At 32.8% G+C, this 17,501-nt stretch overlaps 1 protein-coding gene across 1 annotated transcript in view; it reads right to left on the minus strand.

Annotated features, from left to right (window-relative positions):
- Positions 1 to 979: 979 nt before the first annotated feature.
- The window catches only part of LOC142353369 (uncharacterized), a 21,549-nt gene continuing 5,027 nt past the window's right edge, over positions 980 to 17,501 (minus strand). The window contains exons 2-6 of the mRNA XM_075405602.1: positions 15,633 to 15,866; positions 14,660 to 14,792; positions 12,018 to 12,306; positions 11,606 to 11,644; positions 980 to 1,255 (exon numbers count right to left, since the gene is read on the minus strand). Of these exons, the coding sequence (XP_075261717.1) occupies positions 1,134 to 1,255; positions 11,606 to 11,644; positions 12,018 to 12,306; positions 14,660 to 14,792; positions 15,633 to 15,866 (817 nt within the window). The 3' untranslated portion in view covers positions 980 to 1,133. The remainder of the gene's footprint in view (positions 1,256 to 11,605; positions 11,645 to 12,017; positions 12,307 to 14,659; positions 14,793 to 15,632; positions 15,867 to 17,501) is intronic.

The raw sequence follows: 17,501 nt of genomic DNA on the forward strand, positions 1-17,501 counted from the left end.
AAAACAAACACAATCGTTAAATATCGTGATGGAAGTCATCATTAGAAGAAAGCAAAAATTTTTGCACTTTTTTCTCAAATTTAATTTTTGATAATTAATCTGAAATAAAAATTTATTCCAATTTTTTTAGCTGGTATTTTTGCTTTCACATTTTGAAATTTGCTGCGTTAGAAAATAAAGATATGAAAATAGCTTCGAATGCGAATATGAGTCAAAATAAAATAATCAGTAAATTATTGAGACAATAATGAATGCTGGAATAGTAAGTACAAATTAGCAGACGCTTAAATAATGGAGGGGGGGGGGGGGGTACATCTGCATAAGTCAGAATTTCAGTACTGCCCTACAATGCCAGTTGGAATTTAAACTTTGATAGTAGTTTATTAATTTCAGATTTCTGCACATTAGTTTTGTAACTAGTAATAAAATAACTCTTTCTTTTTTCCCGGAAAACTATTTTGAACTTACGTTAACAAATTCAAAAAACAATAAGAGCTCTCAAGCGTTGTTAAAATTAGAAACAACTAGTATTTATTGAAAAATAATCATAAGTTAGTTCACGGTCCTTAAAAATGAAGTTGTTTTTTTTTTTGGGGGGGGGGGGGGGGAATGAAAAAGTTATGAATGATTGATATTTATTTAATTATAAATAATCATACCTTTAATAAACTGTTCTAATCTTAACACGATTGTACACAGACATTGAGCTGTATTTTGATGGACACTATTTTAGGAACAATCAACACATTATTTATATGATAAAACTACGAATCATTAATTATTGAAATTTATAACTTTTTTCAAGTTGATTGCACCAAAATAGTCAAATGTTGCATTTCTAATAAGATCATAATTGTTGTATGCTAGCATTTTTTTGTAAAAATTTCATTCGTCATTGCAAAAAAATATAATGTATAAAATCATCAATTATATGAAAAAATGTTGAACAATTTGTAAGATCTTATCAGAAATACAAAAATTTATGTTATTTTTTTTTACAAAATTTGACTTTCAATTGTTCGCTTCAATTTATCTTTAATCATAACTATTCAACAATTTGTTACCACATACACTCTGTTTTTCATCAATAAGAAGTTGGTTAAAATCAAGTCGCAATTCTGTGCGAAGAAACATTAGCTGAAGTTGTTGTTGCTGCTGAACAAATAGTGAACAAGAAAGGTTGAGGTCAAAAGGAGAGTGAACGACCACGCCCCCATCGAATAAGCTGAGTCGACTTCTTTCAAGGTCGAAATGTCTGAAAACAACAGAAAAAATAAGTTCACATCAATTAATATTTGAAAAAAATATAATTATAATTTAAGCAAAACGAACAGATTATCGTCAATTGAAAGACAAACATAAAAAATTGATTCAAATTACAACAAGCCAAAAAGAATCACCACAAAATAGCGAAACAACTTGTATTTCGACAAGACAAGAAGCTGTGATTGATAATTTACGACAAAATTTCAACTTGCATAGAAACAATCATAGTTTATATCTAAATAGCTATATTAGACAGAAATATTCACCGATTACTTATAATAAAATTTATTTTAAATTTGTTTCGTCTATACAGATAATAGACTAAAACAACCACCCCGCCCCCAACAAATTAATATTGGGAACCATATGGCATGCAAAATTTTGCCAATAAAACCTCTCATAAAAAACGGGTAAAAAACAAATGTTTGTTAACTTTTCTGTTATTCGTTATACGCTAGCGAAAAAATAACCTGTAAAAACTGTTAAGTTAACATAATCATATCGACCTCCAATTTAATCATATTTTTTCTTTAATTGAATATTCATAAGCTTAATTAATTATGTTTAAGAAAATGAAGTTCTCTCAGCCCATTGCCCTCCAAAAATTGCTGAGATCTCTCCCGTACTTCAGTGACGACATTGCCGAACATAACCATCGAATATAACCAAATTTTTCAATAATGTCACCCAAAAAAAAACGTTTTTTCAAAATTAATCAACCAATAACTAGCATTTAGCATGCGCCCACCACCATAGAGAACCATAGTATATAATTTAAGTACACTAAATGTACCTGCTAAACCGCATTACAACACTAACTAAAGCAGAACTACAAATAATATCTTGAAATAAAACAAAATTAGCCCAATTCTACCGAGTTATTTATCAGTTACACCCCACAACAAAATATTAACTTAATACATCTTACAATCAACTCTTATTCTAAAAACTATATTTAGCTTTTTAAACACTTTGTTCAGCAATGAGGTCTTCACACTTTGCTTGTTTAACACTTAATTACAGTGCCTTTAAGAATCCAATGATATTTTTCAATATAGATAAAATTTAGTAAAAAGATGATCTGCTAATTTGACAAATCGGAGAAATTATCATAACGATAGCAAGTTATCAAAAAAGAAATAACAAACATTTTGAACTCGCATTCTTTATAGAGGAATTCGGTGATTCGCCAAAAAAAAGTTCTGTCACAGAAGCAAAATTGAATTCAGTCAATATTTTTGAGACTGAAAATGCCTACATAATCTAGGAATGAAAACAACAAATAGAAACCGACAACAAGTCCAAATATCAAAAGCCAAATATCTGCCGACCAACCATTTCAATTATCATTATTCGATAGTGAATAGATGGCGAAACCGCGTATTTTTCGTTGAACGAATTAGATAAATCAATAATCAAATTTCTATTTGTTTTCCGTTCCCATTGGTCTCTGAATTTACAAGGTCACAAATAAAAAGCTTCCCAACTAAAGTAAATGCTTTAAGACTTCCAAAAGTTAAAAACATGATGTTAGCTCTTTGACTTGAAAAAAGCCCTTGCCAAAACTTTGAGGCAATTATTATCCAGGATCATTTTATTGATTTTGATTGGTTTTATAGTTAAAAAACACTGAGCCATATCAACGAGTATACAATTGATGTTAGTCCGCCAGTGTAATTATTTAAATTGGTTTATTATTTACATATTACAACAGAAAACTTAAGTTAATTCAAATTATGTCGCATATCTCAAAATACAAAAATTAATTAATTAAGTTTATAATGTCAACCCAACCAGTAAACAGTAGTTCTAATTCATTTTTCCAAATTTAAAGTCACGCCATGTTGAACAAGTAACCTTCCACAAAAAGGGCTCATTTTGTAAGCTGAGCAGAAGAAAGTTCTAAGTTGCTTGGGGAAACTTTTGTCTTGTTTGATTTTAATTTCACTTGGTAGTTCATTCCAACCTAGCATCGCTAATCTAACAAACTAGTTTTGCATTTTGGTAGAAAAATTTTTGGTCGCAGAACAATTTTTTTGTCCTTATAGGCTCATGAAGATTCCAGGTGATTAAGGGACGTCCCGATGATGGTGAAAAAGCAGGTCGTAACTGTTTTTTTTATTTTCCAAAAGATTTTATTTTCCAAAAGTTTTTTTATTTTCCGATCGTCAAATACATTAATTATTTTGAAAACAGGGCATCTTAACTACAAAATTAGTATTGGTAAAATTTAGTTATTCTTTTGATGACTTGAATTTTAAAGTCATTAATTTTTTCGAAAAACGTTCCCGCTGTTTGTTTTTATTTTTAAAAACCACTTAGTACCTAAAAATTGAGCAAACCATTGAATTGAAAAACCGGCAGGGAAAAAATTTTCATTGATTTTATAAAAATCAGTCATTAAGTTTGCTTTTTTTCACCACAAGACAAGAAAAAAAAAGAATTAACAAAAAAATAACTGGTTTGAAGATCTCTTATTATCCTAAAATATTTTTAAAAAAATAGATAAAAAATACCAACCTCTACCCCATTTGCTCTTCATGTAAGGAACGTCTTCTGCTGCTTGACTAAACTCATAAGCTAACGTTGAAACTAGATTTCAGGGTTTTTGACTCCAGTTTTTCAAGAAAAAAATACAAATAGTCTCAGACAAATCAAGGACAAAAACCATAACTGTATAGAAACGAGTGTTCCAGCATGTCATAATTAAGTAGGGGAAGGAACGAATCGAGTTTTTGGGGCAATAATTCGTGTAGAAAAAAACATCCTTCAATTATCCTTAGTGCTAACCTGTTTAACATTGAGTGCGGCATCTCGGCTCTCTAAGTGATAGAAAGATGTCAAGGACAATAATTTTCGTAACAAAAAACCTGCAACAATTAAATATAATCATCATCAAAACTTGAAGAAAACAGCTAATTTCCAAAAAACTATAGAAACGAAATCACGCGAAAAAGTCTGAATTTCATAATTAATAATGAATCGTTTCACAATCATAAGATCTAATCAACCCCTATCATAATTTAACAACAACCGAAAACACGACGACAAAACTGTGAAATTGTATAAAATTGTTTACATTAAAAACTACATTATTGGAAGTAACATTTCAAGTGAAATTGACAGTGCACGAAATTAGAAACAAGTGTTTTAGAACATTCGGTTCAATTTTGACATTAAAATTAAGTGCTTCATGATTCAGACAGTTTTCAATGTGCAGTAGAAGTAATAAAATATTAATAATTATCGCTTTTTCAGAAACAAGTTTCCTAGTTTTTCTAAAATTTAGAAGAAACTGACACAACGGGTATAATATTGTTTGTAGTCTAGTCTGTCAAAATTATAGCGAATATAGAGTCCGTCAAAATCTTCAAAAATGAACTGACAGTTAAGACTCTCTTGGCTTGATTTTGATCAATTCAACTGAAAATTGCGCTCAAACCATCGCTAACACGAATTGAAAAATTACTACGAGATAAGCAAAAATTAAAGAAATCTATGAATAATCTTTACTGTAAAACACAACTTGATTGCAACTATAAACGCCCGACCACAAAAAAGAATGCTGGCTATATTGATTGATCAAAAAGATCGCAAGAATGCTATATTCGGTTAATTAACCCAATCTCCTAAAGTCGGAAAACTAAATTTGATGACTATGATTTGAAACTAGCAACGGGCAGAGAGCATTTGAAACACTTAGAAGCGAGGGACATTTATTGATTATCGTGCCATATAAAATTTTTAACTAACTTGTAAATCTATTTTTCAAAGAAGCTATGTCAAAACATCATATGCTTAACGAAACGCCATTCTAAAATTGTTCCAAAATAGGGATATTACTTTCGGTTCAAATTTGATTTTCCACACTTTTAGGTAATTTTTCATTTTCTAAAACGACGTTTGTGCTTGTAAATAAAATTGAATGAAAAAAGGCACGGCGTTTCTGAAAAAAATATGTGACTCAAATGAATGTGTAAGTTCCAAAACTATGTCAAAACATCATATGCTTAACGAAACGCCATTCTAAAATTGTTCCAAAATAGGGATATTACTTTCGGTTCAAATTTGATTTTCCACACTTTTAGGTAATTTTTCATTTTCTAAAACGACGTTTGTGCTTGTAAATAAAATTGAATGAAAAAAGGCACGGCGTTTCTGAAAAAAATATGTGACTCAAATGAATGTGTAAGTTTGAGTTTATTTTAAACCTACTGAACGATGCTGGAAAAAATGTCAAATGTTCCTGACGTGAAAAGTCAGGAATGAAAAGTCAATTTTTCCTAAATTGGTGAAAAAAGTCGAATTTTCCTATAATTTCAAGAAAAAATATTCAAATTTTGGGTAGGATTGAATTATAGATTGTTCATTATCTAATCCATAGTTTACAGTAAATTTCAAAAAATCGTGAAAAACTTCTATAGAAATTCGAGTTGTCTCCACAGAAATGAAACTGAATCAGATTCCCAAAAACTTTTTACTCGTGTTTTTAAATCACTAGCCACCCCCCCCCGGGGGGGGTAATTTCCTAAGCTAAACAAGTCAGTTAATGTTTGACAATTATTTGAGAGAAAAATCGGATCTTTATCATTTCCGTTTCTGCCCCCTCCCCCGCCCAGCTTAGTGAGCGCCCGTACTGAAAAACAGCCCAAAATAATTGATTATATTGGTTTTTGTAGGCAAACTCATGCTTTCTCGTCTTTATAATGTTCTCAAAACGACCTTTCCAGCCACGAATAATCATAATTAATTTAAAAAGATAATAATCGATTTAAATAGATCCCGGAGGTTTTTAAGTAAATTGAGTGCAACCGTTCCAATTTTAACCATTCAGATTCGAGTATTGCTGTACAAAAATTACAGTCGCCTCACATCTAAACTCTCTCCACACTTATAATATATGTTGTAGAAGGAAGCTATTTCCACGTAAAAACAGCATAATATAAATTTGACTGAAAGAGCAATCTACTCGTCCAACTTTTGATCAAGTTATACAATCGCATCTTCATTTAAATTAATTTACAAAAAAAAGTTGTTTTTCCCTTTTAGATAGCAGGTGTTTTATTGATCTTAACGTTTATGGAGTTGTTGTGAATGTCATTTTTGTTTATCGACAGGCGTGAAGAGAGGAGATGTTGGATCAGTTCACTTCAGAAACGAATATCTGAAAAGATACGTTTTGACTGCAAGCAGATGAGCAGTTCACAGGGAATCTTGATCCTGATGTCAACATATTCAAATTGATGTATGTCCGAAACTGTATATGTATGAACCCAAACTGTAATTTAAATCAATCCTTTATTTTTATTTTCTATCTTAAATCTATTTAAATTAAATTAAATTTACTTTAGTGGCCGCGTTTTCTCCTTGAGGTCATTGATTATAAGATTTTTAAATCGATTTTGCAGTTTAAAAGTGCAACTTAAATTGATTTTGATGAGCACAATTTTGGTACAAATATTCGAATATGTAATCCATTTTAATCGACTATTTTATCAATTTTGTCGGTAAGGGCGCATATTATTTGCGCTCCCCCACACGCACGTGGTTTACATATTGATCTACTGTGTAATGACACGTGCTCTGTAATTGAGGGTTGCATAACATACTGGGGGGGGGGCGGCACAAACGGAAAAGATCCCGGAAAAAGAAATCCTTTAGTTTCCGAGGCGCCTTTTTTCACAAGTGCTCAAAAATTCGTGCTAATTGAACTAAAATTTTACTCGAATAGACTACTTTGATTGTCAATCGTCCTAATTACCAATGCAAATGATAATAATCTAATAAATTATAATTAAACGACAACTAATCTATTTTTCGGATCTATTTTTTATCACTAATAAAAAAAACTCCTACCGTTATGACATTACATAATATTACAATTTTTTCTGATTTAGAAGTTTATTATTAACTCTTAAACATCTTACATTTATAATAAACCCAGTTAAGGTCCCAGGAGAAAGTGTCATTCAGGTCATGTCTATTTCGAAAAAAAAACAAACCAAAATCGGCTTTCCAATTTCAGAGGAAAACCTCATTATTTAATCGGTCTGATCAGAAGTTAATCAGATTCGGGGGAGGGGGGGGGGGGGGGAGTTATTCATACCTGGATATTCAGATATAGATATAAGACCCTCCAATCAGAGGTAAATTGTACCTCGAACAGATTGGTGAGAGGTCTGTTTAAAAATGAGGCGATTTGCTTTGAATTCCAGTGATTTAGGACGGTCAACACAGGGTCCGGATCTAGAGCCACGTGACCAGATGTCAATTTAGTCTGGGACCTGATTGGGGTAATTTAGTATTACAGAATAATTGTTACAGACATGTACACATGTGACATTGAAATAGTAATAAATAAAAACTATAATTGATTATTTGGTTGTCAGCTATTTGTATTTATTTTTGCAGTACGCACCTGAGACTTCTGAAACAGTAACAGCAACTATACCTCTAAAACAAGACTCACTATTCTGCATAGATAGATAGATACATTACATCTAGATTAGATTAAACTTCAAGGATCTATTCTACCCACCCCCACCAAGCACACCCCCCCCCCCCCCCCCCCCCCACCCCAACCCAACTTCGTGGGCACAACTTTTACGCCCCCTGGGCAGATGGTTATTTTTTACATAGCAACATGCTATATAACAACAAATAATTTGCAATCGGGTGCATAAAAATAGTGGGGGTGGGGGGGGGGCCGAAACTGAATAGATCTGATTTGAAATACAGATAGTCATGATTGCAATAGTTAAATATTACAACAGAACACCATTTCCTTCTAATGCCTAGGTAAATAATAAAATATTTTTGCGGAAAAATTTTCACTTACAATGCGTGTGTGCTTTCACAATAATCGCATCTGCTATTTTTCAATGTTAGAAGACTTCAAATGTTTTTGGGTAAAAATAAATACGCCCAGTGAAATGAATCTTTAAATATCTTGACAAGATTCTCAGTAAGAAATAGCCAAGATATAAACAAACTTGGAAGATTCTTGTAAGCTTTTTTGCGAAACTGTGCTTTATAATCAAGATCACGTCAATATAATCCAAAATGTATCACGAAAACGTACATTATCAACAACTTGCTGAATACTCTCAAATTTTCTCAAGAGATCAAGATCTTGTATGTCTTGGCAAGATGTATCATATTTCGTTTCACGAGATTTCTATCAATTATTTCTAGAGTAGGAAGGAAATAGACCTGTGTAAAAAGTTTTAGAAGCAGCGCAATCAGTATTAGACCAGTTGAAGCTTTATAGAACAGACAATAAAATTAGAATAGTGAAAAAAAGTCTTAATCAGTATAAAGAGACCAACTGCACAGAAACATCTCTAAAGTTTATAGATTACTCATTTAATTATGAAAAGAATTTTTGGTGCTGCTAAGAAAATCTATTAAAAAACGATTAAAAAATTGCAAAGCAATAATGAAAAGTTAGATTCGGACGACTAGAAAATCGATCAGATGAAAAAGATAGAACAGTCTCGTTTTTTAAAGACGAGCAAAGATGGCTCCCTATAAGGTTTCAATTCAGAAGCGGAAATGCCTTCGAAGTATTTTTTAGGTAGTTTTTGTTTTCATGTAATAAACTGTTAACAGATAGAGCGCGTCAATGAGTTGACTAGCTTAAATTACGCATTAATAGATATTTATACCATCTAAAAATTTTAAAAAATATGAATCGGCCACTCTCGTTCGCGTATGAACTATAGATCATAAAAGCCAATTATCTGATGTCTTTGTTAACTTCAAGAACATTACATGTCAAGCGAATAAAAAGAACTGTGGCCACAAAAAATTATTTCGACAAAATAGATAATTTAACAAACTCTGGCTATCTACAACATTACAAAACACCATTTTTGATTCTTAAAGAAACAAAACCGCAAGGTATATTATATTAGGGAAATTATTTTTGAAAAGACAAACTGAATTTTAGTATTCATTTGACTCAAGATCTTAATCAAAATGCTTTAGAACTATTCAAAAGACAAAAACAAATATTTGATGTTACAGATCAGAAAAAACAATTCGAGATCAAAGAAAAAATGTGTGTATAACGCTAACAACTGGACATCAAAAAGTTGCAGCGCCTGCTAAAATTTGATGGAAAAAATTGAGAAATCATAGAGTATATAGAGTAAAGAAAATATAATGTAATGAAAAGAAATTTCAACCGAGAAAAGATCAAAAATCTATGCAAAATAGTTTGTATCATCTACAATCCAATCTATGTTCAGCAAACCGACTTTCAGCAAAAATAACATTAAGTTTAATAATACTGCAGAGAATTTGAAGGCCACGTCTCAATAAAGAAAATAAGTTCATTGCAAAAATTGAGTGGGCACGAGATGAAACAAATTAAAAAACTAGTTTTCCAATTGGAAAATAGCCCTTTACTTACTACAGGCATTTTAGAATCAGTGAAAAAGAAATTTATATTTAATTTTGGTGAACAATACACAAAAACATGAACAAATTTGGACCAAAGAAATAAACACTTTGGCATTCGAAATTCGCAAAGCTGCAGCTTCATTACCGTCCACATGACTTTGGTTATTATAATCGAGTAAAATTATACGTTATTTGAAAGATAAGTACTTGACAGGAGAAATCCTGAACTACAATTTCAAAAATTTTCATTGACTAAACAACCAACGGAGACCTACGAGTTGCCAGGTATTGATTTAAAAAAGCATTTAGAAAGAAAACCCACTGAAGAAAGACACATAAATAGTTAAAACAAAAGTCAAAATGCCGCACGCTAAAAAATCCCAATCGAGAAACCAAATTTTTGTTCAAACACCGTTTTCTCACTCTACTTTAAAATTAGATTAAAAAATTCACGCCGCAAAACCACTCGCTTTCTTGGTCAACTCCCTGATTCACTACTTTAATTGGACAAAAAACATAAAGATCTGTAAAAATATCTTATACTAAAGCTGGAGCAACCACAAAAAGTTGTCTCCACCGATCAACTAGCCTTTCAAATAGTTTTTATCTACTGGCAGAACGCATCAAAGCAAAAGAAAATAACAATAATAAGTCAATTAAAAGAAAAATTGACAAAAAGTAAATTTAAGAAAATTTACTGATTCACTAATCCCTGATTCACTACTCCAATTGGACAAAAACATAAAGATCTGTAAAAATATCTTATACTAAAGCTGGAGCAACCACAAAAAGTTGTCTCCACCGATCAACTAGCCTTTCAAATAGTTTGTATCTACTGGCAGAACGCATCAAAGCAAAAGAAAATAACAATAATAAGTCAATTAAAGAAAAATTGACAAAAAGTAAATTAAAGAAAAAGAGTTTGTTTCATGCAATCGACAGTACGAAATAACTTTTTACATAAATTAAGCTATATTAGGCTCACAAAAATTGGGCAAAACAGAGAAAAAACTAAGAAATTGAGAAAAAAACATTACAGCTTTCTCAAATTTTTAAATCAAATTTTAAAGAAAAAAAGTGCTTTATACATACAACAAAAAAATGATTCGTAAAAGCAAGTGTATGCGATCATTCAGAATAAATTCAGTTTCCAATAAACGCAATAAAACATCACAATGGGCCAAAAATTGATGAATTAGCCTAAAAAACGGCAAAATAGTTTAAAACCCTTGAAATTAGCATAGCACTCTCTTTAATTGCTGAAAATCTTCAAAACGTTACCAAACAACCTGAATAACCTTTCTTTTAGTCTGAACAACCTTTTAGATAGGATAAAAAATAGAAACAAGAGAAAGCTTCGAAAAGCCGCTCGCTTAGCGAAAATTTTCACACCTACTTTCTTGCTCTGTAGAGCCAAAACAAGGTTTGAACGAAACAACCACTCCCTTTCTTCTCCGCTCTTCGAACTTATGCACCAAAACAACTTTTTCAAACTTTTTTCACTCACTGAACTTCCGGTTTTTTGCCCGCTCGGTTATCAAAAAAAGCAGAAAACATAACGCCTGACCGAGTCGTAAAAAATACAGCACGCCAATAGAATTCAAATTCATTGAAATATAAAAATTCTTTAAATTGTAACAAAGCCCTCATTACAACTATTTGCTATAAATTAAAATTATTTACACAATATACCAAGATTTTCATACTTGATTTGATTCAATTGAAAAAATTAAAAGTTTACAATAATTTAAACAAAAAGCAAAACAGTTGTGTTGAATGCATTCACAAAGACTATTATTGAAATGATTTCAAAAAAATTATGGCGCAATGTTTGGTTAGCCTGATTTCAGCTGAATTAAAAATGGCGCATAATTTGATCAAGATGAAATGATTGCTTCAGTTGTTTGTTTTAAGCAGCAATTAAGATTCTGACCTTTAGAATTGTTATTTTTCACAGGAGACACAAATAATTCTAAAAAGACATGCGAAGTGTTCTTTCTTATGCTACCAAACATTAATAATATGCACCGTTTTGCTAATCTTCTCGGTAACTTTTTTTATCCAAGAATAGGTAAATTGAATTTTAATTTCAAATCGATTTTTTTTAAAAAACTTCAATAAAGTATCGTAATTTGACACCACGTGAGAGCTTAACTGAAAATGGTACAAACTTATTGTGATCAATAAGGTTTAAAAATTATTACAAGGTAAATAATTAAGGGACAAAATACTCATGGAAAAAATAGAAAATAAAAAATTGAGGTAGTGACGCGTTTAGCATAAATGGGAATGATTAATTCTAACTAATGCTGGCGGTTGTTTAGTATTTTTGCGAACAAACTCACCTATGACGTTGAAGCTCCTTTCAATGCTTCCTAACTTGCAGGTGTAACAACCCGGATCAGTGCTAGAATCGAAGTTCTTGATAGTGAGTGAAAAGGTAGTCCTACTTGACCCATCTGTGAATTTCTTCTGGGTCGGTACCAGTTCCGTGTCTTCCCCGTCAACTATCACTTTTTCCTCCAGTTTACCTACAATTCCATTGGCTGAGACGGCACTGCACTGGTCAGCCACTGGCTTCTCCGCACCTTCAGATTCGGATGTCGAATCATCGGTGGGTTGTTTTAGTGCTACCTGTAACAAAACAAATACTTTAACCTCTTGTTTTGTAACAAAAATTTAGCTGTGATTAGAATAATGAGTCCGATTAAGGTCGATCGTGTTTAGTCCGATTTAAGCTAGGACACAAACATAATTTTCTCAAACAGTATAATTGTATACTTCATAAGAAAACAAGACATCTTGGTATAAAAAAAATCGCTCCACCAAATACGAGTTAAATATTCTGATTTTAAAAAATAATGTAATGTTATTGCATTCAAGTTGACAAAACCATGTGATGATAAAAATGCTTAAATTTCAAAGCACAAAATGCAATCATTGAATGTATCAGTCATGCATGAGTTAAAACAAAAACTAAATCTGATCTGTAATAAAATGTCCTCGAGACCTCATTGGCGGACATGTGAGCATTTCTACATATAATGGATTATTTATGCTCAACTAGGTTTTTTGTTCAATCAATTTTGAATGATCGATATACTTATCGCTGAGAGTTGTGAGTGGTATCAATAGAAAGCCCCTCCAGCGCAGAATAGTAAAGTAAAAATATTTTCAAAATTTCATTTTCCGATTTTTTTTAAAAAATTGCATATTCAGCGCAGTTTCTACTTTTTCTCAAAAATCGTCTCACAAAAAGAGAGTGGTGACAATGAAACTCTCTCTCCGAGTTAACATTTAATAAAATGAAGGGTTCTTCGCAAAGCGCAATTTCTTCGAGGAAATAACCAGATTTAAAATTTTGTGAACATTCAACTGATTTCCGTTTTTTTGCCCAAATTTTACATAATTTTTGCGGAAACGACTAATCACTTCTGCTGAACAATGCAAAAACAGAAAACGAACGATACTGTTATTACTGTAAACCTCTTTTACCGGAAACAGACACCTGAAATCTGCAAACAAAAACTTAGTATATTCAAGTGAGAGCTATTTTTTCTACTTCCGAAGGTGTTCTGGAATTAAAACTTTGCCGGCTAATTTCAATGGATGTTTATCCAATCTGTATAATTTTTTTCTGAAAACGCTTCTCTTGTCAAATTATGTAATGCGCTAAATTAAAAAACAATTATGAGATTCTAATACACAAGCAGCGATAATACGACTATTTTTGGTCTCCCTGTGGATTTCTACCATCAGGAACCATTCAAATTGTATTGGGGCACTGTCTTCTTCAAAGCTTTTTCAGTTTTTACTTTTTATCTCTATGACAGACAAGTACGACTTCGTATCAAGTTTCCATAATTGAGAGGTCCCAAATGCGTTCAAATAAGGCTCAATGAACATTTATGGAGTTTTCAGAGAAAAAGTAAATAATAATGACAGGTCCCACTGGGGCTAAGCGGAGGTTTTGTTGGACATAAATAATGTTTTCAGTGAACAGTTTGGTTTCATGGCTTCGATACTGTTTTATCGCACAATTTTCTGAAATAATTGATTTTCCGTTGTTTTTCTGAATTTCGTTATTTTTCAGAAAAACTGCCGGTATTTGTTTTTCTTGTGAACGGAAGACTCATTCTGAACGATGATAACTATTGTCAGCTTCCTTTGGTGGTATAAATGAACTAATCTGCCACTAGTTTATGATTATAATGACTTTGAAATTATTTGTTTTCAAAAATTGACACCTTTCTTTTTTTGTCAAATTATACCTTCTAGTGTTGTAAATGACATATCCAGTCCACTTTGTTTTGAAGCATACATTAATCTCTGGATTCGTTTTATATTCTAATTGATAGTTTGATGTTTTTTACACCATGCATTTTAATAAAAATTTTGATTTTTTTGGTACTCATCATTCTTTGTGGCCCTTATTGCGTTTTCACACTGTCTCTTCAATAACAGGAGGTCCCATTGATGTCCCTTTGTTGTTTATCTTGACTTGTAGTTACATTAATGGCAGGTCTTATCGGACCTCTGATGCGGCATTATTTAATTAATTTAGTGGTGTGAGTTTTCAACAGTATTTTTAAAATCTCATATCAATTATTTCGAACAGCATGTGAATTTCTGAAAGTTTTCTGTCTCTTCTTCGTTTGTTGACCATTAAGTCAAAAATGAGGATGAGTTCGGTCGGAGCATTGTGCAAACGCACATTACCGAGCCTCCTTTTCTATAACCTCAATTTAATACAGCACTTTCTATCCGGAAACTAAGCATCACTTTATCATTGTTTTGATTTTTTTTTTAAACAAAAGAATTCTGATAAAGACACAAAATCGCTGATTAACATTGAGATTACAACATATTACAACAAATTGAGATTACATACGTTCGACAACGACATAGTTGATATGTTAGGAATTGAGTACATAGCTCTGTCAGTTGCGAAGCAAAACAAAAAAAAAGGAGTTTGAGTTTAGCTTACCTTGACCCATTTGAAAGTGGGGTCGTTTTCTTCTATTTGAGGGTTGGCCAGGAATGAGCAGTCGATTGTAGTGCGACCAGTCACTTCTACTGCTATGGGATCCTTGTTACTAGTCGAGCTCCTCTCGTCCAATCTAACACACGTTCACATGAGCATCATTTGGATCTATTATGCCCCCCCCCAAAATGTTTATATGCTCCCCATTACGAATTAAGTGTTGTTATGTAGCACGTTTCCATGTAAAAATTGGCTAGTGCGCCGGGGGGGGGGGTAAAAGATATATGCCCGCTAAGATGGGGGGACAAAAAAATAGATCCCATCATTTAATAAATGGTTATCATTTACTAAATAAATGTTAAGTTAATAAATGATTAGGGTATTTAGAATTTTGCGAGCATAGAACAGTCAGCCCTCCTTCCCCGGTCTTTACCCCCATTTTTGCACATAGTCACGTGCCACAGGACAAAACTTAAAACACTCACGTGTACAATTTAAAAAGCCGAAAGTCTGCAGTGCCAGAAGTTGCTACTTTCGTCATTTTAAAACGTGCGCGTTTCGTGTTTTAAGCATGGTTAAGTGACACTGCAGAAGTCAATTCGAAATTCTGACATGATATCTCAAATCACTTCGCGGTTCTCGATAAACGCCAGAAGTTCTCAGTGACTTCAAGCAGTCATGTAACCATTACTTGAAACACGCCCGTGTGACTTTTCAAAAGCCAGTGGCAGGTTCCAGAGAACCAAATTCTCCTATACACAATGCCAGATGCTGAAACTTAACTGCTCCAAAAATGGTGTCTGAAAGTGTGTGTTTTTATTATAGGTTTTGTGACACTAATTCAACCGATTTAATGAACTTTATGACACTTTATAACACAAGTGAGGATGCGGAATGTGGGGTGGGGGGATTCCCGAATAATCACCCAATGGGGGAGAGGGGGGGGGGGGTGAGTGGAAATTTAAGCGATTCTAACTTGGCCGAGAATCGAACAGCTAGGGTGTACTGGTCAGACTGGAACTGTTTCTGTTGCTGGCCAGAGGTGGATGGATAGTTGTAACTGCACTGGAACTTGGCCCCATTCAGTTTCTCACTCGCTGTGAACGAGTAAGAGGTGGAACCTGCCTTCGCTCCTGGGAGTCCTTTTGGAATGGTCCTGTGGAAAAACAAACAAACAAACACTACAGTAAAGCTTGTTACTGACTCGTTTCTAGTTTAGCGTTAAAATCATAAACTCAAGGTATCTTTGCCTCGTTCTTAATTAATTTGCATTCTCTTATTTTAACTTGACTGTATCAGGCTGAGGTTTCACACCAAAAGGTTTCAGTCATCAAATCGAGGCCGTCTCAGACAAAAAACACATATGTTCAGACTTTCATGAGTTCATTCGTGTGTAAGAACGCAAATCCCTCCCTCCAACCCCCCCCCTCACGTGCGTTCATTTTGGTCTGAACATAACAAAGTGTGGATGTGACTTCTGCCTGGGGTGTTTTTCTCGATTTTTTGTCGCGAGTTCCTTTTATTCAAGGATATACTTGTTACAAAGATTACACTTTTCCCATTATTTATGTGTTGGACATGATTGAATGATTCGGGGGGGGGGGGGGGGGGTAAAAGAAAAGACCCGAGACCCGGAAGCTGAACAAGAAGGCTCGCGTGTTTCTGTTCGTAACACAGAATGTTCCCACTTTCGCATTTGAAACCGTGCATAATATTAAAATATCTAAATTGAAACTGCAGAAACTCTTGTTCTAATTATTCTGTTTTAGCAAGCTACAAAATCTTTTCAAGCTTAAGGTCAAAAAGCAGCATGGAAACAAAATTTGTGTTTTCAGAAGCCCCAAAAACGAATGAACAACAATTTCGAAATAAATTTTCAAAATTAACTGTAGTAGCTAATTTGCTATCTTCAATAAATGATAAAAACTGTCGAAAACATTAGCAAATAAGGCTGCAGAAGTTTACGTGTTTTAAATGCAACTATAATTTGATAACTGAAGAAAACGAACACGAAGAAAAATAGAAACTAATTTTTCAATGTTTACTGTATTCAAAAAAAGCAGCCAGTCATTAGATTCTGTTTCGCAACTGCAGCATATCCGTACACTGAAGCGAATGTTTTTTGTCTTAATTGTCCTAATTAGTTCGATTGTCACTAAAAATGACCTTTTCGCTCAGCAGGTTCTGTTGCGCAAAAAATTTAAACTCTGTGCAGTAATTTTAGCCGAAAAAAGTTTCAAATTTGACAGTAGGAATTTCGTGAACTTAAGTAAAAACAATGTTTTTCATATTCCCCTGGTTATGACAAAAGGAATCCAATAACATATAAAACGAATCAGTATTTGCAGTTTTTTCACCTGGCCTTCAAAAAGTGGGCATTCCATCTAGAGTCTATCTACGCAAAGCAAGAAAATTTTGTTTTGAAAACACAGAGCCATTGAACACTGAAAACAGACTAAATGGATAACACTGCCTGACGAAATGAAAAATAGCGGGCTTTACCCTGAAATATAAATCAACAAAAAAAATAAACCACTAGTTGTTTTTTTTCTGGTTGGTTGGATGCTTTTCCTTTTCAATAAAGAATATGAAAAAAACAATCGGCACTAAAAACAAATCTAAGTAGGATCTAACAAAAAAAACTATAAACAAAAACACAATCAAAGGGGTGTAAATGTCATACACTTTTGAACAATTATGTACCAAAAGTCACTAGGACCGTTAGTGAACTATTAACTTCACAAATAAGCCAATTTCTGGACACAAATCGAGACCTTCTAATTTTGCCTGCGAGCCTGTCATGGAAATAAATTTTTTCGAAAAATCTGAGTAAAGTTAATCATTA

Source organism: Convolutriloba macropyga, chromosome 14, assembly GCF_964194025.1.
Source record: "Convolutriloba macropyga chromosome 14, txConMacr16.3, whole genome shotgun sequence".
NCBI lineage: Eukaryota > Metazoa > Xenacoelomorpha > Acoela > Convolutidae > Convolutriloba > Convolutriloba macropyga.